The sequence below is a fragment of the Anoplopoma fimbria genome, chromosome 17 (genome assembly GCF_027596085.1).
Source record: "Anoplopoma fimbria isolate UVic2021 breed Golden Eagle Sablefish chromosome 17, Afim_UVic_2022, whole genome shotgun sequence".
In the NCBI taxonomy this organism is placed as follows: domain Eukaryota; kingdom Metazoa; phylum Chordata; class Actinopteri; order Perciformes; family Anoplopomatidae; genus Anoplopoma; species Anoplopoma fimbria.
In genome coordinates this window covers 2,986,133-3,011,459 of record NC_072465.1, presented here as the reverse complement: position 1 = coordinate 3,011,459, position 25,327 = coordinate 2,986,133, and the positions used below count along the sequence as shown (strand labels likewise).

The 25,327-nt window shown below is 43.6% G+C and overlaps 1 protein-coding gene across 1 annotated transcript in view; it reads right to left on the bottom strand.

Moving 5' to 3' along the window:
- Window positions 1-25,327, bottom strand: part of LOC129105266 (plexin-A1-like) — a 186,626-nt gene that overhangs the window by 137,837 nt on the left and 23,462 nt on the right. Inside the window, 1 exon segment of the mRNA XM_054616196.1 lies at window positions 11,702-13,133. Within this exon segment, the coding sequence (XP_054472171.1) occupies window positions 11,702-12,883 (1,182 nt within the window). The 5' untranslated portion in view covers window positions 12,884-13,133.

The window sequence follows — 25,327 nt, the reverse complement described above, 5'->3', positions numbered from 1 at the left end:
ACATAACGCCGACCACAAGTGGAACTTGTCCATAGTAACCTCTATTCATATGGAGAGGGGAGAATACAATACGGGCTTATGTACAGGAGCAAGGTGTTGTTGTTTGAATACACTGCTGTGAATTACGGCTATTAAGGCGGAAGAAAAACATGTTTGGCGAAACACTCGTTCATTTGGCAACGTGAATGAATAAGGCAGCATGTTGCGTTAACAAGAACTATGTTTCTACATAAAAACCTGTTTGTGCAGAATAAAGACAAAAGAATATCTTTACGGGTCACCAAGGACTGAAAAGGAGTGAAAGAGGAAATAAGAAATAGGGACAGAAGTGGCTGGTGTAAATGCTTTTAGAACGGTTTCAAGACAAGCCTGCAATGCGTCTGTGTGGTCGTCTGTGTGTATGTGTGTCAGAGAAAAAGAGCAATGATGCCTCTCTCCTTACTAGTCATCGGCTGTCTCGTCATAAAGCCAATAGACAAACACAGTTTCAGACCCCCCCCCCCCCCAGTCTAAAAAAGTGTGTGTTTTGGTGTGTGAACAGGAGAGAAGTAAAAGAGCAGTGGACAGCGGGAAACTAAAACTATCTACTTGCAGGAGTGGTTCCTCTGCAGCTATCCACCTTGTTTTGATATCAGATATCTCACTCACACTCACACACACACACACACACACACACACACACACACACACACACACACACACACACACACACACACACACACACACACACACACCTTGGAGTATGTTGGCAGATGCAGGTGCCTTTTTTTCTGACAAGTGTGTATGCGGCTGGCTCCAAGCGGAGTGAGCGATTCTGGGTGAGGCAGCTCATAAATTACCCAGAAATCTCAGCGGGGGCCTTGAACTCACGGAGACACTGCTGGAGTTTCTGCATGAAGAATAAACACATGAAGTGCTGCAGAGTTTGTGTGTGAGCACCCTGGTGTTGCTTTATAAAGTCAACCTAGCATCTGATGTCAGCCATAGTTTCACATTCATAATGCAAAGTTCACATGTGTATATATGTGTTTGTTTGTCTGTGTGTGTGTGTGCATGGTCAAAGTAAGTTGACATCACTGTCAAATAATATGGGTCCCTGTCTTATATACTAATATTTAGACTGAAGCAAGAGAGAATGAAACAATGCATGGCAGCCACACAGCCACACACAGACAGACACAGACACAGACAGCACACACAGACAGACACACACAGACAGCCACACACAGACAGCCACAGACACAGACACACACAGACAGCCACAGACACACAGACACACACAGTCACAGACACAGACACACACACACACAAGGTCAAAGTGCCATAGTTGGGCCACAAAGCAGGATTTGTAAACTACAGAAAGAAGCATGGAGGCCAGTTACGGTGGTAACTTCTTATCTTTTAATGTCTCTTGTAATGGTTGTAATGAGAATATTATTTTCAGTTAAGAAGAGTTGATTTGTGGCTAACAAAACACACAGAGAGAACAAAAGCGATTAAATTACAATATCTGTTACTTATTCAGTCTCTTTATAATAATGGTCTGAATCCCTGTTGATTTTATTAATTATGCATTCACTTCTCAAAGCTTGACAGAGTTTTGCGCAGGAAAAAGGGTTTAAATCATTGTCCAGCCAGGTGTCATGTTTCCATCACTGCCAATCGGAGCTGGAGGGGAAAAACACCTGTGACTACTGCCGAGTCTTTTCGTCGGGAATAAATGCCGATTGTAACCTTTCGCGCTAAAGACAAAAGCCAGATGGTTGTTGAGGTTAGTGTGTTTTTCGTCTTACTCTGACATCTCTTGGATGTACAGCAATCTGTGTGACTGTGATTTAACCGTTGGAAACACACACAGACTGCCATAAAGATATCACAAACACACCGTACTTACTTGCTTACAGGCACGGCTGGGAAATATCGCTGTAATGGGGCTGCTGTGTTTTTAATAATATCATGAACGTCGACAGAAAAATCATTTACTACTACATATGTGTATGGAAGCCAAAAATACAATTACAAGCTGTCACCCTTAGCTAGACTATTAAAACAGATGATTCCCATACAAAAAATATTGGAAGAGGGTCCTCTGGTTACTGGGATATGCTTTTTTTCCTATTCCATAAACCTGCCCATGTGAAAAATATTTTAGGGATTTTGTTGCATCCATTCAGCACACGCAATTGAAAAGCAAGTCATGTTTCAGTTGAAGGAATTATTCATCCCACGATCTCACCTTCTTATGGTTACCAAACTCATAGTGAATCTATAGGTCAGTTGGTTTTATTTCGGTAAATTTTATGATTTTAATTCATGTAACTTAAAAAAAGAAATCACAGCTCTTTGCCAATAAACATAATTAACACTGAGGTTAAGCCTCCATAAAGAGAACACTGCACATGAAATGCAATGAGCATATAGCACATGAATGTAAAAACAGACACACTGGAACACCTCTAAAGCAGCCTCTGTGGTTAGAAAAACAAGACGTGAAAGTCTCATAGGGCTCCTCGACCACGTCAGCTGTGACGCTACGGGCTCCATGGAGGCAGAGTGTGTTTGTTTGGTTCCGTCTCAAAGGTGTTGGACGAGATGCATGAGGCATTAACAACATCTTAGCAAAAGTGTTTTATGCAGGCTGTTGATTCAGAGAGAGGTTTATGGTGGAAAAATAACCCGAAGAAATAATAATAATCCAAACTATTTACAATCAATTAGTTATTTCCTCACAAGATGTAGTAGTTGTTTTCCAGAATATGTTACTGGATCCTCACTGATCAATAATTTAGAAAGAGAGATGACTGCACCAATTATGCCTTCATGGTTTGCTGGGTAGTCATTTCTATGTTGAGTGCACTCCAGGCAGACAGTGAAAACTCAAGGAGTTGGCACCTATTCAGAGCACCGCTTCCAGAAGCTGTCACCACATGTTTAGACCGCGATCCGACAGAATGTTAGAGACAGAGAGGGAAGAATATATAGTGTATGGATATGTACATTTGTAAAGGAAGAAATACACCCGTAACTACATGGAAAGAAACATAGAGTCTGTGGAAAATAAACCAATGTCAATATATATGTAAGCTTACATGGTGTCAAGAGGGAGGCTTGTGGTCAAGAGATCATGAGTTCAAATACCCTCACCAGCTGGTATATGTGTGTAGAGAAAAGTGAATGAGTGACACAGTTCTCCCTCCATCATCAGCCACCACAGGTGCCTTTAAGCAAAGTACTTAACCTCCAACTGTTCTGATGGAGATGCTCAGTGGCCAGCGGTGAAAGAGTGGGCACGCAGATTTAAAAATGTCCCACAACAAACTAAAGGTTTAACTGCATACAATACATGTGAAGCAGCAGTTAAAAGGTATATCATCAGTGTGTCTCTATGAAAATCAATGCAACAAACTGAAATCCAACATTTCAGCCAGTTTTGGTGAAACTATTTTGTGTTTATGTTCAGCATTTTATATATTCATTTTCAAATTCATATTATATGTATTTTATAATAAATATAATATAATATAAAATGTTAAAGTAGAGCAGATACTATCCCTTTAAAGAAATTGTAAGAGAAAATCTGAGGAAAATAAATCAGATTTTTAAAAACATTATTTTTTTTTATTACTTTGTGAGACTCATACAGCAGCTCTTTTAAAAATATGTATATTTTTCTCTTAAATCTCTATTTGATAAAACATTAAAAAAAAAAAAAAAAAAACTTAAAGCAAACACACAAAGACTGTTAGCATGCGCAGCACAGGCACAACCCCTGCTCCACTTTTCTCTGATTACTCCTGATAATGATGTATGCAACACCCACACACAGAACAGATCAATACATAATTACACTGACAATTAGTATCATTAGAGGGGTGCTGGAGACGGGGATTTGTTGAGCTAAACAGAGAGAGAGAGGGGGAATGAGAGAGAGAGAGCATGGGGTCTTCTCCAAAGAGTTTGCTATTGTCCGTTAATAATGAGATGAGAGCGTCACTTGAGAGCAGAGTGGGTGTGACGTTGTTAGCTCACACACACCACTGCGATCCAATCAAAAGTTGGTCCTATATATGAATGAGTAAATTTCAGAATTTAAATCTAATCACCAAAAATGAATCGAAACATGACCTATTAGTACCACTAACGTTAAAGACGACCCGCCCGATCGGTGTCTCCTATACCTAACCTCATTTAGACTGTCAATTAACTCTGCTCGTCAACTCGGGCTCAATTAATCAGCTCTAATTACTTAAACCCATTTGCCGGCACATCCTTTTAGATAAGGTCGGCAGAAATAGGACTGTGTGTTACAAAGAACACAAGTGAGGTACGTTCATTAGATGATATACATAATGATGGATTTAATAAGGTTAGGAGCTGGACCATTCCACTTTGTCTTTTCTGCAACGATGTAATAAAACTCTGCTGGGTTTGTTTAACGTGGGCTCATGGCTAGGGCTGGGACATATGGACCAAAAATCATATCTCATATGTTTATGCTGAATGGCGATGTGGGCTAAACGTTCAGTTGTAAGTCAAAGCCACATGTGAGATGTCACAAGCACTTTTATTAAAACAGATATCATATCACATGATATAAGCTCCATTTGAGAAAAATAATAACGTTGTCAGTGTGTAATTCATTTTTCTTTATTAAACAGACCAGCCACATGACAATTATGGACATGCCCAACGCCTCAAATGTTGGTCTTGAAGAGCATATGCGTTTATACTTATACATACTGAAACCTACAATGTACATTTACTACCATTTGACTACTTTCTCTGCTCCGATTGGATAACACCTGTCTGCTCTGAGCTCATCCACCTCTCTCTCTGTGGCTCGACCACACAGCTACACCCATACACTACTCTTATTACATATCCTTCAAACTGTGTCAACACACTACAACTACAAGATCTGACCACGACTGAAACACATGTACAAGAAAATATACATTTTTATAGGCCTACAGAAAAAAAAAACATCCGCCTAGGTATTTGGGAAGTGGATCAGCTGGTTGATTGAGGAGGTGACGTTACCAGCAGAAACACTGTCCCGCTTATTCATTATGAAAGAGGATTGGCCAATATTGAAATGTTATCACTCATTCTGCCAATGCTGTGACTTCATCACTCAGGAACTTTAGAACTCAGTGACATACTTCTGGGTTTATAGGACCAGGTTTGTGTGAAAAGAGAGAGGATCGATGCAAAACACTGAGACGGCTTTATGTTAGAAACGTTATGTAACGTGATATCTAACAATATCAATATAAAACGTATTATCTCATCCTATATCTTGTTTGAAAAGGAATCAATAATACAACTTAAAGAGTCAATAAACCACCCAGCCCTACTCATGACGTGCAGAGTAGTTGTTGGAACGTCGAACAGCAGAGAGTAAAACCAGAAAGCAAAGAGCAAATACCGGATCCTAGGAATAAAGAGAACCGTGTGCTCTACTGCATCAAACTTAGAGAGTCAGTATGATATTCCGCAGTGGTGTGTGCTCTTATCAAGCACAGGTGGAAGGATCAGTTATAACATTTGCATCTGCTATACTCCTGTAATCAGTCTCCAGGGTGCAGCTCACCACAGGACCACTCTGATAACAATGCTCCTCTCAGAGGCTCCACCAAAATAAAATAGCCCCACCTGTGAAAAATCGAGCTATAAATAAAAACCGTGAATCAAACATTTTACAAGGAAAGACGCATAGCAACACAACCCACACTGCCTCACAAGTCTTGTAAGGGGGATAATTAACACAGCAACAAGCAGCATCAATAAGAAGATACCAAAAAACTAAATAACTACGATGCAAATGTGATCATTTCCCATTCAAGGTTATGCATCAAATGTCACCTTTGACACTGCTGGTCATGCAACAGCTGGCCTATGAATCATCAAAAAATGAATGCTGGAGATTGACTCTTTTTTTCTTTTTAGCTATGATTGATCTCCGATTGATTGATGCATTGGCTTGTGACAAAGTTCAAAACCTCACCATCCATCTGGTGATCGAGAGAAAGCAGCTTGACATTTTGAATAGTCTTTGGGTCACGTATGAGCCTGGTGTAGAGACAATGGAGCCTCCAGCGGGGGAAAGGAATGTTCTAACCAAGTTGTTTTTTTACATATTTTTCCTTAACTCCCAATTTACTAAATATAACAGTTAGTGTGTGATAATTATGTGTCCTAAAACAATATTTCTCGATTTGTTAAAGTTCGCTTATATACAATTGGTAAGGCCAAAGAGAGTATGTTTAACTGCTTCATCAAAAGCAACAATTAGGGCTAGGTGAAAAATCCTGAAAAATATATTTCTGACCAAATACCTTTGATATTGCAACAATATTGTAGGATTGACTATTGGTGCTTTCACAATATATTCACACCATGAGGTTGTTGGTAAATAATCATCAATAACGTGGATATAATGAAAAAAAGTCATACAAAAAATTGATAAATTAGAACGTGTCTTGATCAGATAATATATGAACATGTTTCCCTGTGCTGCCCTGGTGTTAAATACCAGGACTTTTCCATGACTTTCTACCACTAAATGTTTTCTAGTAACCTTAAAAGGCTACAGCTGGCTACTTTAATGTTTTGCTTGCTGTTGAGAAAAGCTGCTGGAAATCACCATTAAATGTGATGACTTTTAGGTAGTGGGAAAATAGATATTCTGCAAAGTGACCCCTGAGCAAAAAGGTTCCCTAACTTTCTCTATTTGGAGGACACCTCTATAAATCCAGTAATATTTCATAAACACCAAGAGAGCTTTGTTGTTTTCCTGAGTCCCGCTTATTATATCACCTACTCCAAGATATACATACCCTGTCAGGTGAGCCACACACACACACACACACACACACACACACACACACACACACACACACACACACACACACACACACACACACACACACACACACACACACACACACACACACACAGCGCTGACATGACAGAGGGTGGTGCTGCTGAGGAGGACAGTGTGGTGGCCAGGTGACGGACACCGATATTATTTGTGCAGCGGCCAGCGTTCAATCACCCTCTCCTCTCCTCCCTCCCTCTTTCTGTCATCCACCCTTTTCTCACACTGTTCTTGGCAGTGGTGAGGAAAAGATTTCTGGGGCCATCACTCTTCCTCTCGTCCTCCTCTTCTCTCTCCGTCGGTGAATCACTGCCTCTCCTTCGAGCACACCCTGGCTGTAAAAAGGCATGTTGCTCTCTCCTTGGCTGGTATTCTGTCTCTCGCTCTCTCCCTACATGCCATTTTCCCTGTTTATCCCTCTCTCTGAAATATCCCAGCTCCTGTGTCATTCTCCTTATATCCCTATCTTGCTAGCTAGGGTTATGTGTAATTATGAGCAATTTATTTTATCTACACAGTTTGGAATCTAAAATCTAAAATAAATAATTACACAGAAAAAAAGTTGGAAAATCAGATTTAAAAACACATTCAAATATATTTGATTCACGTCAATCTCTAGAGATGATCAGTCTTCCCACTCAATTCAAAACTGACTGGAAAGAAAAACATTACTGAAAAACCGAACATTGACGTCACATCCAAAACACAGTTAAACAGCCGTGACTGCAGCCCAAAACATGGCACGAGATCCAACTCCTCACGACTGATAATGTTGGATATGTTCATGGGCGGTAACAGTAAAAGAACATATCTCCATTCCTTGAACTGGCCTGCAGCTGACTGTTTTTGGTTTCCTGTGTTTTAAAATGCAGCTAGTGGTTCACATGCCGGCCTACAGTACAGTCATTTCCACAGCTAGAAGTGAAGAGAAGTTCAAAATCCCTGAACACACAAATCTAGGTATGATGTGCTCAAGTTCAGCTTTGAGAAACTTGACTGCATTGTGGTCAGATCCAACAACACTGATGCTATTTCTTCTTCTTTTGTGCTTTCTTTTCTCAATCCCTTCCCTTTTCCCCTTCAAGCCTCTTCCTGGGCTCGCGCTCTTATTTTCACACTCACTCTGTCTCTCTCATCTCAACACACCCTCTTTCAAATTCCCTTACTCTCTCATGTTATGTTGCATTGGCGTCTAACTCTTCCTCTCTCTCCGACTCCCTCGCGGCCTCTCATTTTTAAGCCCGCCCACGTCCTGCGCCTCTTTCCTTTCTTTCTCTCTCTCGTCCCTCTCTCTGCTTCTAGCTGCTGTCTTTCTCATTTACCTCTTGAAACTCGTTCATCCTCTCACCTCTGTACTGCTCTCTTGTCTCTCTCTCTCTCTCTCTCCCCTGTGTGGAAATGGTTTGTATTGATCCACTCTCAAACCGTGGAGAAGGTCAGCGGTTCACTAATAAAGCTCAGGGACAAAACAGAGACACACAAACAAACACGGAGCGCACACACCCACGGCAGACATATATATAGCCAGGTAGCCGGTCTGTGGTGATGAACGGTGTGTGTGTGTGTGTGTGTGTGTGTGTGTGTGTGTGTGTGTGTGTGTGTGTGTGTGTGTGTGTGTGTGTGTGTGTGTGTGTGTGTCTGCTTCGCCCAGACACACATTGCTTCTAATATGCCCAAACATTTGTGTTTACAGAAAAAACGGCACCATCTCACTGTCCCTATAAACGTATCCCTCTAATGACGGCCAGAGGCTAGAAATTATGATCCAGCACAAGTATGAACTCCACACAGGGAGCTGACAGAGCGTGGGCCATCCATCATGGCTGTGTGGCTAACAGCTGTCCAGTCCTCCCTCTCTTCCCCCTGCCTCGCCCTCTCCACAGAACTATGGCAGGGTCAAACTAAACGTATTCACACTCCGCCCCCACGTCACACCGCCGTTCACACACTGCTCACCCAAATGCAGTTGAGATGGGCATTCTGTCACCGAGAGGTTAGAGGAGTGCATTTGAATTCCTTGAGTGGGGGGTAAAATCTGGATGGGGTTAGGTGCCAAACACCCCGTAACTTTAACATTAGGAAGCTGTGGAGCAGGGGATTGCCAGTTTATAACTAGATTAGCTGGAGAAATGGGAATGAGTTGTAAGTTTGATCCTTACTTTATAGTCCAAATGCTGGCAGTAGTAGCCGCCAGTGGAGGAGTGGCATCTATTAGCCGGCTGGTGCAACTCTCAGCTTCTTGTGCTATTTCAGTTCTGCCGTCTGATTCAGCCTCGTCCGTGCTTCTCTGTGCTTGTTATTGTGTTTAGTCTTGTTGCCCAGCATCAGCTACCAGGCTGACAAATGATATCTGGCATTTGAGGTCAGATTTGAGGTCGCTCGGACCCACTGACTGAGGTTAAGGTTGGTGGTGGGCAGCTGACACTAGGTCAGTGCTTAGGGGCAACGTGGCAGACGTCATTAACCTGCGGCTGACCCCTCCAGTCTTGCTGCTGTCGTGGGGTCAGCCAATCAGCTTATCTCTGGCGCCATTACATCATCATTGCTGACAGTTTATATGGGACAACAGTTGTTTTTTGAGAGGATGTCTAAGTGGTGATAAATTATGAGAGAAAGTAACCCTTTTGAAAACTCCAGTAACCATGGTAACAGGCCTGACTGGAAGATGGGAAGCTGTGGGATGGTCTCTCTGCTAAATAATCGTGACTAATAAACAAAATGAACAATGCAAGCTGGCTCCAAAGTATGACTTGGCACGCGTGCTTTTCCTTCTATAGCAAGTAAAGCAGTCTACAGGCTGCATGGGTACGGCTGTGTTGGGTGAAATACAAACCAGTATGTCTTGTCAAAAGCAAACACAGTGCACATCCGTTTATACTCCTTTGTGGTTGGATAGGCACTCAATAGAGTCAACATGACAGCAATTTCTTTCTCCACAAGCTAAATGCTGATGAGGTTAGCAGCATTTCTGCACAACGCAGTTATATACCTGGAATTTGCATATGCAAATACAGTATTTGACTGGCCAGTACAATGACATGGCAGATGATGTTGCACTGCAACACTGCAAGAGTCAAATTCTTCCCCAAACTAACCTGCGATATTTTTTTAAATTTTCTTTAACCACAGCAAGAGCTTCTGCTGCACCAGTGCAAAGGTCTAATTGAAATAAATGAGATTGCCTCAGAGCTATAGTCAGTGTGATGGGGCTAAAGACAGGAAAGCACAAAAAAAAGAATGAAGACAACTAATGAACAGGAAGAAGAATACATCTACAAAAGGTTGCTAAAGAGAGAAAGAAAGGGAGATGAAAGAGGAGTTGGGTGGTTCATTCACATCACTTACACAACCACAAAAAACACACCTGTGCAGAAAAAACTAATGACAACCCACACCGAGAAAGAGTGCTATTCTTACCAAGTATCTCAGTTGATTAGTTGCTACACAGGGTGAATGGTTTATGTGTATGTGTGTGGGTGTATGTGTGTAGACACCTGCCAGAAAAAAATGGTGTGCGCTGACATTTAGAGAAATAGCTTTAAAAGCGGCATTTTAATTAAGCTATCTTAAGAGAGCGCGAGATGGAGGGGATGGACGGGCGAATTTAAAGAGCACACAGGATGGAAGATGGGGTCGCTGAGACAGGTGGTCAAACTCAGAGAGCCGCACACTTAACACTAATAGATAGAACAAATACATAAGAGCTTTTTTAGCAGATGGAACTTGAAGAGAGTGGGTAAGCAAGGGGAGATAGAAGAGAATGAGGCATGAAAGACAGAAAAATATAAAAGGACATGAGCAGGTATGTTCACTATAGAGAAAACTAGACTGTGTGCTGTTGTTGTGTAGTAGTGCCTTAAGGTCTCCAGAGTGAGTGAGTGTATGTATGTGTGTCTATGCGAGCGGGGTCCTCTGTAACGCATGCAGGGCCATGCACTGTGGATCAGTTAGTAAAAAAAAAAAAAAAAAAAAAAAAGTCTAGTTCATGCCATCCCCCAGGATGTCACACTGCAGTGCACCGAACCATAAAGTGGGTACGTGTGTGTGTGTGTGTGTGTGTGTGTGTGTGTGTGTGTGTGTGTGTGTGTGTGTGTGTGTGTGTGTGTGTGTGTGTGTGTGTGTGTGTGTGTGTGTGCAACTCCTGAGTGACATTTTACAAATCCAGGGGACTGGGCTAATGATGTCCCCTGCCAGACTAAATCAAAGCACCAAGAGATTGTGCGGAGAGGCGAAAATGGACAGAAAAAAGTGAAGTAGAAGACAGCAGGAAAAGAAATGAGAGCTGTTCACACTTTGTATTAACCACTGCAGGCCTGTAGCAGTGGCTCTTGTGATTGATTGTAACATGAGTAGACCGGTATTCAATTAGCTGGCACACAAGAAAGGGGGTGAGCGGAGAAATAGGAGTAATGGACAGTTTAAGGAACATAAACATCAAGACCAGTCTTGAATACTTTAATTCCTACTGTGTGTGTGTGTGTGTGTGTGTGTGTGTGTGTGTGTGTGTGTGTGTGTGTGTGTGTGTGTGTGTGTGTGTGTGTGTGTGTGTGTGTGTGTGTGTGTGTGTGTAAATTCATGTATGCTAAGAAGGATATTTTCAGCAATGTTTTTGAGAAAAGGGTTTTGCACGTTTGCCAAAGCAATGGTGTCATACGTTACCAATGCTAATGCAGTCTGCATCACTGTCAACATTTTACCATCAAAACCTAATATGCGAGCCTTGACCGGTAAGTAAACGGATTCCCTCTAAGGGGAAAAGGTTGTAAAGAAAGTATGTACTCTGCAGAACCCAAAAATCACAAAGAAGAGATTTAAGCTTACCGAGTTGATGCAGGCGAGCTCCTTGTTGAGCAGCCAGGGTAAGGACAGTTTCCCGTATCCCTTGTAGCAGGACTGAATTCTTTCTTTGATCTTCTCTTTTATCTTCTTCAGGGTGAACAGGCACAATGCGGACTCTTTGGGTGGCTTGGCCCGATTCTTCTGACCCTGAGAGAAGACCGTGAAGAGGATGTCTTCGTTCTCAGAGATCCCCAGAGAGTTGGCCAGCTGACGCCCTGGCCGAGCCAAGAAGGCGTCCTGAACCAGGCGGTACTCGACTCCATCTTTGGTGCAACCGATGGGGAACTCGACGTAGGAGTAAAACTTGGGGTCGTCGACGCAGAGGCGGACAATTTTGGAGGTGAAGAACTGCTCTCCGCTGGCGTCGGGCGAAGTCAATTGGGTGTCCAGCTGCATTGTTAGATAGTAGACGAACTGCTCGCTGCTGAAGCTGTAAACGTAATAGATGTCGAAAGCAGGGAACTTGGACAAAGTGTCAGAGGGGATCTTCAGCTGAGAGGAGACAAACTCATCCTGATAGACGAAGCTGAACATGTCGGCATTTTCTTCGTTTTCCATAAGCTTGCGGCTGGACAAGGTGGGGAAGTACTCAGACTTGCCATCGATGGGCGTTCCTATGAATAGCTTACTGGTCAGACTGGTGGGGGAGCTTATGATGACCCCGGACATGGTACCCGACTCTGCCACGCTAGAGAGGTAGTGCTCCTTGCGGTGGTGGGGCTCGCCCAGCTTAAAGAGGTCATCCAGACGAAGGAACTGGCAGATCCCCTGCGAAGTGCTGCCACAGGCAATGAGGCGGTTCTGTGCGTAGTCTATGAGCAGAAGCTTGTTCACATTGGGGGTCTGGGCCAGGTCATGAGGGCACGACTGGACACTGGGTGGAGGGTAGCACTTCTCATTGTCCACCACTGGGCCAGTCATGTGGCTGCGCAGTTTGGTCAGGTTGCTAGACAGCTTGAAAATCCAGTTGACAGCTCCCACATAGACTTCTCCCGTTTTGTTGTGGATGGCCAGATGTGTAAGCCCCCACTCTGAGGGGGCAAATCGTTTGAAGGGTGGGGGTTGGCCTCCAGAGAAGGACGAGCTCATGATAAGCAAAAACCCCAAGAGGAGAATGAAGTTCCCCTGGTCAGGGGAAGCCACTGACCGAGCCAGGGGACACATAACTGGGCTGTAGAGGCAAGGCTTAGGGGGTTGGGGGAGGAGAAAGAGAGGAGGAGGAGTACAGGTGCTGGTCCCAAGTCAGGTTGTTCTTTTTGTTTCCACTCTTCTGTCTTGGAATAAAGGAAGACAGTTTGAGGGAGAGAGAAGTATGAAGAGAGAGGCCACAAAACTCCTATTGATGCGCTGTTCTGTTCTCAGCGTCGCAGGCCGTCATCAGGAACATCATCCACAGAGGCACGATGTGGGAGCCCTGGAAGGCAGAAAGAAAGAAAAAAACACGGTGAGCTTCCGAGGAACATTTCCTATTGATTATGCATCAAGCAGGCAGAGAGGCAGAAAAAGGCTCACAAATTACACAGCCAAAATTAGAAGAAAAAAAATAATAAATCAAGCTGACATTTGCCCCAGTAATAAATAAATACTATCAAATCAAGTCTGGAAGGCAAATGTGTGTCTGCATTTCATTATGAGTGAAGATAGCAGGGGAGGCATGGGCCGATTATTAAAGGGTTCTGAACACATAATGGGAGTCTTGCTGGGATGAGTTAATACATTTACAACATTCAACTCTTTTAATATTTCATAACTTTTAACTTTACCGTGTTGGATTTGGCCGAGGCGTGTGTTTAAATAAAAATGTAAGAGGGCACTGTTAAATTGACAGAAACATATTTATATCCAGGTCTACTAGAAGGCTTTCCTTTCATGATTTCAATGGTATCAACACACTATACGGTAATGTAAGCCCTTATTGTAATCACAGCAGGTCACAAGCAACACACTCTGCCTTCCCTCAGGAGACACAATCATCATATATATATATACATATATATATACCATATCTACAAAAATATAACTTAAGCAGAGAGAAATACAAAAACCCTTGAATGACATAAATGCTGCAGATTCAGCACAATTCTTGTTCTTGAAGGGTCCATATCCTACACAACACTCCTTTCCAGCGACCACATTCAGTACACTCAAAACCTGCCTGTCTCCAGCTACTCAGTTAACTCTGTGATTTAAGCAAATTTTATAAAGCATCAAAAAAGGGAACGTCATCCTTCGATTTCAGACAGACCACTCCCTTGGCACAGTGAGCGTCCCGCTGTAGGCTCAGGCCAAAAAAGATCAACCTCGCTCTGCAACAGAGCAACGTCCTCCGACAATGTATTGCAGCAGAAACAAATTGAAAGATATTCAGGCAACCATAGCAGATAATGCACCTTCTAACATAGATGGCTCTGTTTTACGGTTTACCCTGAAACTCATTTTGATCAATTAAGAGCCATGACTTTGCAAATACACATTTACTTAAGTCTGCTTTTATTTATGAGCTTCTTCGTAATACGCAAATATATTTCACAGAGCACACACTATACCACACAACTCGAATCTCTTGGCAACCTGGGATGCGGACAACAGAGGCGGCGTAATTAAAGAGCAGACGTGAGAAAAAGAACGGAGGATGGAGGTTTTAGACATAAAGGACAGGGAGGAGGAGAAGAGGAGGAGTCAAAGGGGCACTATCTGCTCCTTTGGGCGTCCTCCAACGACAATACACTGATGATGAGGAGCAGGGTTTTGCCGGGCGTGTGCTGCTGCTTGACAGGCCAATCATCTTCCTGCAATACCGGGACATTCGTTCTCCTGTAAATGCTGATTATGCAAAACAGGACGCAACTCTCCCAGGGACCTCCATGCTTCAATTTCACCTTGACTATCAAAGTGTCTGCACACGGGGTGTTTTATGGCCACGCCGAATCGGGAAAGATGAGAGACACTATGGAGGGATGAGGAAAAGTAGGACGTGGGGGATGGGAGATGGGAGGCAGAAACGTGAGATTGAGAGGAAATCAAAACAGGGACAGAGAAGGGAGAGAGCGGAAATGTGGGGTTTTCCTTTCTGTTACTTCTTTTCCCAGTTTCTGCTTCCTGCTCTCCCCGTGGGGAACCACAGGCGCAAGGTTATCATTCTATCAATCACCGAGCATACCGGTCAGGGACTGTGGTCAGATGACCAAGATCGGAAGGATGAATGTGAGTGGTTTTCTTTTGTTTTATACAGTCGCCAGAGAGAGAGAGAGAGAGATTAAGTAAACACTCCGGGGAGAAAAATGCACTTTGGGATGTATTGAAAGAATTAAACACCTCAGTAAGAGGAGTCATTAAATTGCACATCTATTTCAGTCGCTGCCGCCGTTGCTGCAAACAGTGTGTGAGAGAGAAAAGAAAGAGACAGAGTGAGCAGGAGAGAAAAGAAATAGTAGTGGCGATGTTCATGGAATAGCAAACCATTGCTCAGCTGAGACGCTGGCCAGGTTCAGGGAGAGGTGGTGTCATTCCAATTTTCACAAATGAAAGGCTGGGAGAAGAGGTATAGGGGAGATGAAGAGCAAGGTGAGGAAAAGAGAGAGGGGGAAAAAAAGAAAGAGAAAGTAGGAGACCAAGAGGAGGAGAAACTGCACGGACAGAAAGACAGAGAGGAGCAGAAGGAGGAGTGAGGAGCAGCAGGAGACGAACAAAAGGCAGCATCTCCACCGCATTTTAATCAGAGCTCTACCTGAGCTAGAATCAAACACCAGAGGAGCCCCGTGGTTTGAGGCACCCTCAGCGAGGTAGCAGCAGACAAAAGGGCCTGAAGTGCAGTTATACCCTCTCTCTCTCTCTCTCTCTCTCTCTCTCTCTCCACTCTGTGAGATTAAAACGACTCGGCGCGGGCCGCAGCCTCTCCGACATAAGCGGCCGCAATAAAGTGACGAGCCGGCCTATAAAACAAAATAAATAAAACTAATTTCTTGCTCAACGGTACGGCCGCGCCGCGAGACGAGAGCAGATGCCAATTTCCCAAAACGTGGTGGCACGTAGGGAGGACGGCTGCCTCATTTTCCTTTGTCATTTCCAAGTGAGGGAAAGACACAATGAGGCAAAGTGAGCGAGCGGGGAAATGAGAGAGCCTGATAACGAACGAGAGATAACGTGAAGAAAAAAAAAGAAAAAAACGTCCCCACAGTGATTCCTCTTCATTTAGGCCAGCCACGGCTTTATGTAAAGGAGTGTGAATCGCACAACAAATTGCATCTGGGGCTTGTTATGTATCCCAGGAATAAGACGACGACATCCCAGCGCACACTTTAACTAACGCAATAGTGAAAAAAACGATGTGGAGGCATACAATTCAAAAACTAACAGGGCAGCAACCTGGTGGATGAAAGAATCAGACAAATGATTTCTTCGCCAATGGGCCCCCACCTCCCTCTTCCTCTACTCCTCCACCTCCAACCCCATCATTCAAGACATGCCCAACTGCTGAGAATACGGTCGATCACTCAGCTTCTCGCTCACATTCCTCGTTTTCCTTAAATTTTTGCCACTTCCTCGCGACAGCCTTATCCCTCTAACCCCTCTTCAATTTCAATTTCCCCCAGAGCTAAAGTGAAAATGGTGGGAAGAGCGCTGAAAACAAGGTTGCGAGCCATATCTGGCACCATCAAGGAAAAACATGTCAATCATTTTGGGGCCGGAGCGTGTCTGTGGCTTTGGGACCGGGCAGCCACCATATCTGAGGAGCCGAGGAGGCCGTTATCACATCAGGGGGAAAAAGCCTCAGAGAGGACGGGCTGTAAGGGGCCCAGTTGATTGGATTTGATATCGGGACGCCCTATCAATTCACAGGCCTGCGCTGAGTCCCTATGGGCATTGGGGATTGAAATGAAGGATTGAAGGGGAGGTGGAAGACATAACAGAGAAGAAAAAGCTTAGAGAGGAGGGGTCCTCCCACAGCATTAGTTCATTTAGTTTATTTGGCTTAAGAGCGGAGAAAATCCTGAGAAGAGATGGAGGCGGTGGTGCGCTCTCTTGAACGTTGAGTTGAAATTCCACAGGCTGGTGAGGTGGCGAGCTGTTGCTAACTCTCGTGAGCTGAGCTGGATCAACTCTCCCTCTCTCTCTCTCTCTCTCTCTCTCCCCCTCTCTCTCTCACCCGCTCCTCCAAAGCAACTAAACCTGTCCGCTCAGATAATGGTCGCTGCTCAGCCCTAGAGCTGCGCTGATTTATTGCCAGTGGCATATCAATTACAGCCCTCGCCACTGGAGGGGAGAAAGAGGAGGAGAAGGTGGCAAGAGAGGGATGGCCATGATGAGGATGGAAGCGCGGCGCAAAGAAAATTCTCTACCCGTGCGTCACAACATGTGGGTCACATCTGGGATGAGAGGAAGAGGTGAGAGGGTGGAATCGAGGGTTTAAAAATAAAGAAGGGAAATAAATTTAGAGAGATGGACGTGTGTGAGAATAAGGGAGAGGCTTGGGAAATTAATGTAAATTGTCAAGACACACACACTCTCATATAGGCACAAAGTCAATTATTGTAACCCAACCGTAGCATAATCGAGGAGGTGACAGAAGGCAGTGTGGTTTAAGAGACACATACTGGGAGCACTTCAACCCACACACACACACACACACACAACACACACACACACACACACAACACCATCCTCCCCTCTGTTCACAAAAGGTCCCTATATATATATATATATATATATGTGTGCACACAAATAAAGATTTATGCGCATGCAAATCAAAAAACACACATGTACAAAAACCCTAATGGGTCCCTATCTTAATCTGCCCTCCACCTCTTCACTCAGCAAGCCAACACACTCCAGAGATTGGCGATTTGCCCGGGGGGAGACAAAAAAAAAAAAAAGGAGATGGGTGAGGGGCGGGTTAAGGGATTGAACAGCGCGGGGAGGCGGCAGGAAGCGGATGGTGGGGTGGGGTGGGGTGGTTGGAGAGGAGGTAAGATGGAAGGGGAGCCAAGCCCTGAAGCCTTAATCCTCTCCCAGGGTCTAATCTCAGCGCCACTATCTGCATATTGGGAAGAATGGATTACCATCCCCCGACACACTGACGGACGGATGGACTGAAAGAGAGGGATGGGTTGCAATCCCTGGACAGACGACACACTCGCAGACACAAACACACCAAAAAGTCTGACTGATGTTATTACAGTAGAGGATGTGGGTGGCTCTCTCTAAACTATTCTGGTGCTTTGAGGAAAAAATACACTCAGCTCTGACACACACACATATATATATATATATACACATATATATATATATATATATATATATATATATATATATATATATATATATATATATATATATATATATATATATATATATATATATATATATATATATATACTGCAGGTAGGCATGGTGCAGGCTAGTTATTTGCAGCCTGGTTAGCCCACCAGACTGACATATGTCCCAATCAGAGGCTGTCTGAGGGGGTGAGGGGGCTGGGGGGGGGGGGCTGAATGAGTCCTCTTAAATCACCAAATACTCTCAAATCTCATCACTGAAACAAAGCAATCAGTCTGTCTGCTGAGGATTATCAGAGAATGTCAACGTTATTGCAATAAACCACAGGCATATTATCAAAGAATATCCAGCCCATTTGTCACTGTCCAGGGAGATTTGTTCATAAAGGTTCTCATTTTTCAATAATAGCTGGATGACAGCAGGATAGGTACTAATAACGGAGTATGGGTAGTATTTTAAGAGTGCCCTTGGGGGGGCAATATAAGCAGAAACAGTCGGCCCCAGATCTGATATTCATTTTTGTGTCATTACTTCATACCTAGACTTTATTAGCAAGAAAAAAAAAAGTGACAAAAAGGCATTAAGTGATGAGAATTTTCAATTTGAAAGTGCCAAAATCAACTGTCCCTATATCGTCTTCAAATCGTCCAGCGAGCCAAGACAAATTTCAGAGGAGGTAAGAGCAATTTTAAAGAGGTCAGACAACAGAAGAAGTATTACACATTGTGGTATCTTGTATCATTTCCTTCCTGCCTTGGCCGGAGGGGAATAAGCTGACTGGCCGGTCTTGAGGCGTATAAAAAGTCCTTATGAGTTCTGTTTTAGTGCCAACGTAAATCAGTTTAGTGGAGGACAAGCGTCAGTGCCCTCTCTCTCTCCCTCTCTATGCCGGGTGGCCTGCCAAAACAAATGCCTTGTTCTTGAGTACCAAAGTAGTGTATATAACGTGTGTGTGAGTTTGTGTGTGTGTTTGTGTCTGTTAGGAAGTCAGGCACCGGAACAAATTGAGCACCCTGTCTAAGAGCACCTTGCTGGGCTGACTTTCAAGCCACCAGCCCGGTCGGAGTGATAGAACCTGATCTAGACGTGTCTGGCTGCTACCCTGAAAGAGTAGAGAGAAAGCTACGCAGTAGAAACACCAGTCTCAGGCTCCGTCCTCGGCGGGCTCCCCATTAGTTTTGCTCAAGTACATTAGCCAAGAATAAATTCTTTACAGCCGACGCTTTACAAGCTGGCATAATAGAATCTGAAGATTGTAAATATATATTTTTAGAGAAAGTAGCATGAGCCACAGGGTTATACAACACACATTAATAACAAACAATCATTAAAAACATGAAAAAGACTTCACAGTCTTTTCAGTCAACCCGTTAATCTGTAATAATCTGATTTTTTTGTGTGTTTCCCAGGCTTGTATCAGTAGCCTGCACAAGGACGACTGTAGAAAACGGACAGACATTCCACTCACACATTCAAGAGCTGGGGCAGCAATGGGTGCAAGGACAACTGCTTCTCTAACACCAAATGTACCCTATGCATAACTGACATGTGTGCCTGTTTGTGTTCATGTGTGTGTGTGTTTGTGTGAGACAGCTGCCACTCCGAGACAGTAGACAGACTGTGGGCGCTACATCACACACATTCTTCCTCTCCTCATTCCCTGCGACAATAAACACTCACACCCTCGTGTGTTTTCAGAGGTAAATGGGATTATATGCCGACAGACGTTACTTCAGACACAAGTGTGTGGTAATGTGTGTGTGTGTGTGCGTGTTGCAGTCAGTCACAAATGTGTGCATGCGCCTGTGCTCATGTGAGGGGTCGTCGGCTCCTGTGTGTTTTTAAAATAAGGCCATAAGAGCATGAAACACACACACACACACACACACACACACACACACACACACACACACACACACACACACACACACACACACACACACACACACACACACACACACACACACACACACACACACACACACACACACACACACACACACACACACACACACACCAACATTGACAGCAGTTTCTGCATTTTGTCTGAATCTGACCGCTGGCGACCTCACACTAAGTCTGCTCCAAAGTCTGGAATGCAGAGGGAATGAGCCGTGGACAAACCTCAACGTGGAATCCTCCACCTCATCAAACAAACACATACCATGTATATATGTGTAGCAAAGGTAATCTGTGTGACAGGTGTGTGTGTGTGTGTGTGTGTGTGTGTGTGTGTGTCGGCTAATGAACGTCACCATCTCGGTGCTCTGAACTGTTTATGAACACGGTCTCTGATTTGGCTGGTGAACACAGGGTTGAGCGCCCCAGGGTGTCTCTCAGGCATGCAGTCCCCGTCATTCCAATTACACATGAAGAGCAGACAAACTGTATTTGTCTCCATCTTTGTAACCAATCTCCCTCAGCCTCACGCTATTTCTATCCGTCAGTTTAAGCGCATGTCTCTTTCTGCATCTCTTCGGTCCCGTTCTCCACCTTTTATGTCTCATAGTGCCCAAATAAAAGCCCAAATAAAATAAAATCTGTTTGTTTTAACACCAAATTTATGGGGATCACAACTAACTAAACATGGTTACACAAATTCTCCTCCCTGTTTCTTCTCTCCGGAGGTGAAATTCCTGGAAAAACAATAGGGGCTTCATTCCAGCTGCCAACACAGAATGAACCCGCCATGGCATAAAACCTGCCCACATTTGGAAAAAAAGGGGAGCACACAGACACACAAACACAGCGATGCAGGCACCCTCAGATTAGTGGTTTACTCTTAATCTCTCGACTGTGTTTGTGCGACTGGGTCTTTCTTTCCATGACAAATCCTGTCTGTCTGTGCGAGTGTGTGCGAGTGTGTGCGAGTGTGTGTGTGTGTGTGTGTGTGTGTGTGTGTGTGTGTGTGTGTGTGTGTGTGTGTGTGTGTGTGTGTGTGTGTGAAGGTGGGAGAGGTGGGAGAGGTAGGCGATATGTAGGTCAGGGCCACAATGCGCCTGATACGAGTCGCACAGTAACGCGTTAATCGTGCAGTTAGTTGAACGTTTCACGACTGGCTCACCGAGGCAGTATCACACTGAGCCGGCACTATTGTATGTAGCATCACGCTAATGCTGTTTCTGTTTGACATGGCTTTAAGAGAACAACAGTGACTAACGCTCAGAGCAGGTAATGACATGCAACAGCAGGTTGTTAGCTTAATATGCTCGATATAGCAGCACATATCATCACCATGCCTTGTTACGATCGATTAAATCTCATATTTCAGAATGAAATGAATTTACGTTTACAGCTTTAAAGTCTTGCACACTAAAGAACTACACCTAGATTTCTGCCAAATTCAGGTTTTTATTTTATTTTTATATTCCTTTACTGATTACATTGTCTCCAAAATCCTTCCTTTTTAAACGGGACAATATATCTTTTGAAAATAGTTATAACACATTCTTCCTCTTACAAATGAAAAGTTCAATTCAACACACTCACTAAAGCTTTACTTGGCCTGGTATGACCATTTGTTTATGGTGTAAAATGCATCCACATTTGCTTAGCCTACTGTTACAAGGTGCAGTTCTTGTCAGGCTTGTTTGTTATTTAAATGACAATTGACATTGAGATTTGAGAGAGACTCACTCAGAGCCAGACCTGGGAGAGATGCTCACAACAAATTCCCAGATGATTGATTACTCCTGTAATTTGACCAGGAACAGCACAAAAAGCAACACATATCCTTTAAACTCTTTACTATTGTTGCACCAATATGATTTTTTTAAAGTCCAGAAAAACTGCACCTGCATAGATATTTTAGGAAACTACCCCGTGGAGCGTGAATGGTGCCGGGCACTGTTATTGCTAATCACAAAAACACAGCGTGAATGTACATGCCACTGCACAACATGAACCAGCACTGAGCTATGCCAGTCACAATGAAGGTCAACCACAAACAACCTTGTGGTTTTCCAACAGTCATTCATCGCACCAGTCAAGCTGTGCTTTAAGCGCTCCTAATGCAGGTTGGACAGGTGTTGATGTCATGAAACCACGGGCGAGGATAGGTTCACTCAGTGGACTTAGAGTGAAGTGGGAACCTAAATGGTAACCTGATGACATAACTGAAGAATATCAACCGGTCTTTATACAGTGTAGACCACATGTTGTTGTTGGTGACTGAGGAACTGATTGATCAACCGATACTAATTAACTTTAATATGTTAAACGCTCATGAAGACGTACTTATAACTTTAATAAATGATCAAATGTTGCCTGTATAAGGTTCACATACTTCATCTACCCACAAACAAACTGTTCTGAGCTCTTTCTGTTACAACAAAAACCGGTGCATTCCTCAACAGGGCTGCCTGTATTCTCCTTGCTGAGTTCACTATGATGGAATGCAGCCCGCTCTGCCCGAAACAGCCTATTGCCAAACACTGCAATCCTCAACTCACTTCTACTTTCTCTTCCTCGCTCCCTCCACTTGTGAGTTTGATTGACCTTTGATACCCAGAGTGCTCGTGTGAACTTGTGCCACGCCGCTTTTACAAAACTTGCGCTGGTTGTAAAAAGCAGGCGTGCCATTATAAAGCCTCTCTCTAAAGGATTTGAGGACAGTGCTTTGGATTGTGGCAGCGGGTGGAAGAGGAGTCGCTTCAAGGAGAAAGTTATTAAAAAGAATCACGGTCTCCTTTTGTTTTAATGGCGCCATAAAAAGGTAGCCTCCCCTTCTTGGACTCACTGTTTCCGGAGTAAGCTTATGTGGACCACCAACACAGTCGGCGCTAGATGAATGGTCAGCTCAAACTGGGATTGCGCAAGTATTTAAAAATGATGTATTAGCTATGAACCAACAGCAAGAGCAGGAGGTAATGAGAACATATTTTAAAATGCGGCTTTCAAATCAGGCAAGAAAAACAAGAAAAGGGAGGTCCAAAGTACAATCTGTTCTGTGGCGTCACTGGTTTTTGTGTTGACAGGAACAAAGTGACAAAACGCATATCTCAAGATAAAGACTGTTCAAAACCAGACTCCTTTTTTTTAATTCCCCATTGAGATAGCATCATAAAAAGAGACTGACATCTGACCTTGGCACTTCAAAGACTTGACACAAGTCCGAGTCTTATTCTAGCTGCTATCTTCTCAGCTGTGGAGTCCTCTGGTGCCCCATCACCCTTGATATGGTCTCCACTTATTACTTTTATTGAAACCGACAGACAACTGACCATCTGCTTTTCCTTTATCTCCGCAGTCGCAAACATCAGTACGTCATCCAGAACACGTTTAAACAAATAAATGTCCTGCTTTGTTGCAATGACGGCACATGAGCCAAAGCACTCGCAGAAACACACACACAGTGTATCTGGGCTGGTTTACCATCGACTCGGACGGCATCCTTATCCATCTTTGTCCATTAAGGCCCAAACTGTTTCCGGATGTGTGCTGTTGAGGAGTATTAGTAACCATATCATTGGCTATGACCGCATGGCTTTATCCTATGCTCTAAATGCTTTAGGACAGGCGTGTGGCTTGTGTCACATGGTGTTTAGCAGATTAATGTCCACAGATGGGTCACAAGACATCAGAGTTAATGCAGACATCTCTGCTTGGGGGGGAATGTGGGTTCAATTCTATAACAGGGAAACCATCGAGATAAAAAAAGATGCCATAACTCATGTGAGATGTTGTGTAAAAGGGCAAAGGCAGTAGGTCTCCAGCATTTAATTGCAGGTTTATGATTAGGTTGTTTGGAGAAAAATATACAAAATATATATGTATATTGCAATACAAAGAAGAGCTTTTATAAGCTTTTGTTCTGCAAGAAAATCGAGAAATAGTCCTCCCACACCACGTTAAACACATCACAATCTAGGAAGATTTGCAACAGCATACACACTTAACAAAGAGACTGTCACGTCCAGGAATTCAGTGGGACGGGACCATTCATTTTGTTTCACTGTTATATCGGAGTCATGTGAGGCCAACGCCAGTAATCTTCAGTCTCGCCGTTGTGGAGCTGAAACAAAGGAAGCTCGTCTATCCCAACTGTTTTTAGCTCAGGAGATATTTAAGCCAACAGACAGTATGTATGTGTGTGTGTGTGTGTCAATGTAATTGTGAATGTGCGTGCACACCCATGCATTGTGTTCAGTAGGAAGAGAATAGGGGCTTGTGAGCTCAGACGATTTCCTGTCTTGTCCCAGATCATCAGTACATACTGTATTCCTGGTGAAGCGCGACACACAGCGCCGCATGCATCACTGCTCCACTATAGAGACAGAGACGGAGGGGAAGGCTGGTGTGTAAATGTGTGTGTGTGTGTGTGTGTGTGTGTGTGCTAAAACCTCATTCGCAAACAGCCACTATGACACGTACAGTAACATCCCCTTTAACTTTCTACCCTCTTTAACTACATTAGAGACTAAATGTCCATTCAATGATGTCTAGCCACTAAACTCTTCTCGGGGAAGAGAAAAATATTATGAAGGAGATAGGAGGCTGGGGAAGAGAGTGAAAAAAACCGTAAAACTGTGAGAGGACGGAGCTTGAGTGAGAAAGGGTGTAATAATCAGGTGGAAGATGAGGAGACAAGACAGAAAATGGTGCAGGTGGAGAAAAAAAAAAGGCGAGGTGATGGAAATGGAGAGAAAAGAGGGAGAGATAGACGGATGAGATGAGAGGAGCTGACGATAACTTTTCAGAGGGCCGGCGAGGCGGAACGAGGAGGAATGGAGAGAGATAAGAGGAGAGCAGTCTGTGCATGTTTAAGGGAAAGGGAAACTTTTTCTCTCGGCTAGTGGGCAACTGAGTGCCTGTCACATAACTAGAACCAACAGCACTTCAACTTACACTAAGTCCTTCAAAATAAATCCGCACTGCAGCTTCCACGAGGATTCCACATGTTTTACAGCTGGAATCGAGTGCTTCAATACTCACTACATTTACATTTTTAAATAATAGTACCTGTTTGGTTCTCTATTGGGAAATAGAAACCAAAATAATGCCCTCATTTGATGTTAGTTGCCTTGAAATTTTCTTAGTTTTTTTTTTTTTCCCTTACAGAAGCAAATTCAGGTCACCCAGACTATATTTCACCAGCATCACAGCCTGCAGCTCTCGAGAGGTTTTTGTTTTTTTAACTCTCCTTATTATATCTCCTTAGCTGTGATTATTAGGTGGTAATATCTACCACAGTCTTTTTTTGGTCTCGCTCTAATCAAGTTATCATCTAATAGAGAAATGTATCCTCTTTAATAATTGGACATAATCTAAAACAGTATGAAATGTGCTGCACAATAAGAAAATGCTATTGTTTACAGAAACATATTGTAGTTT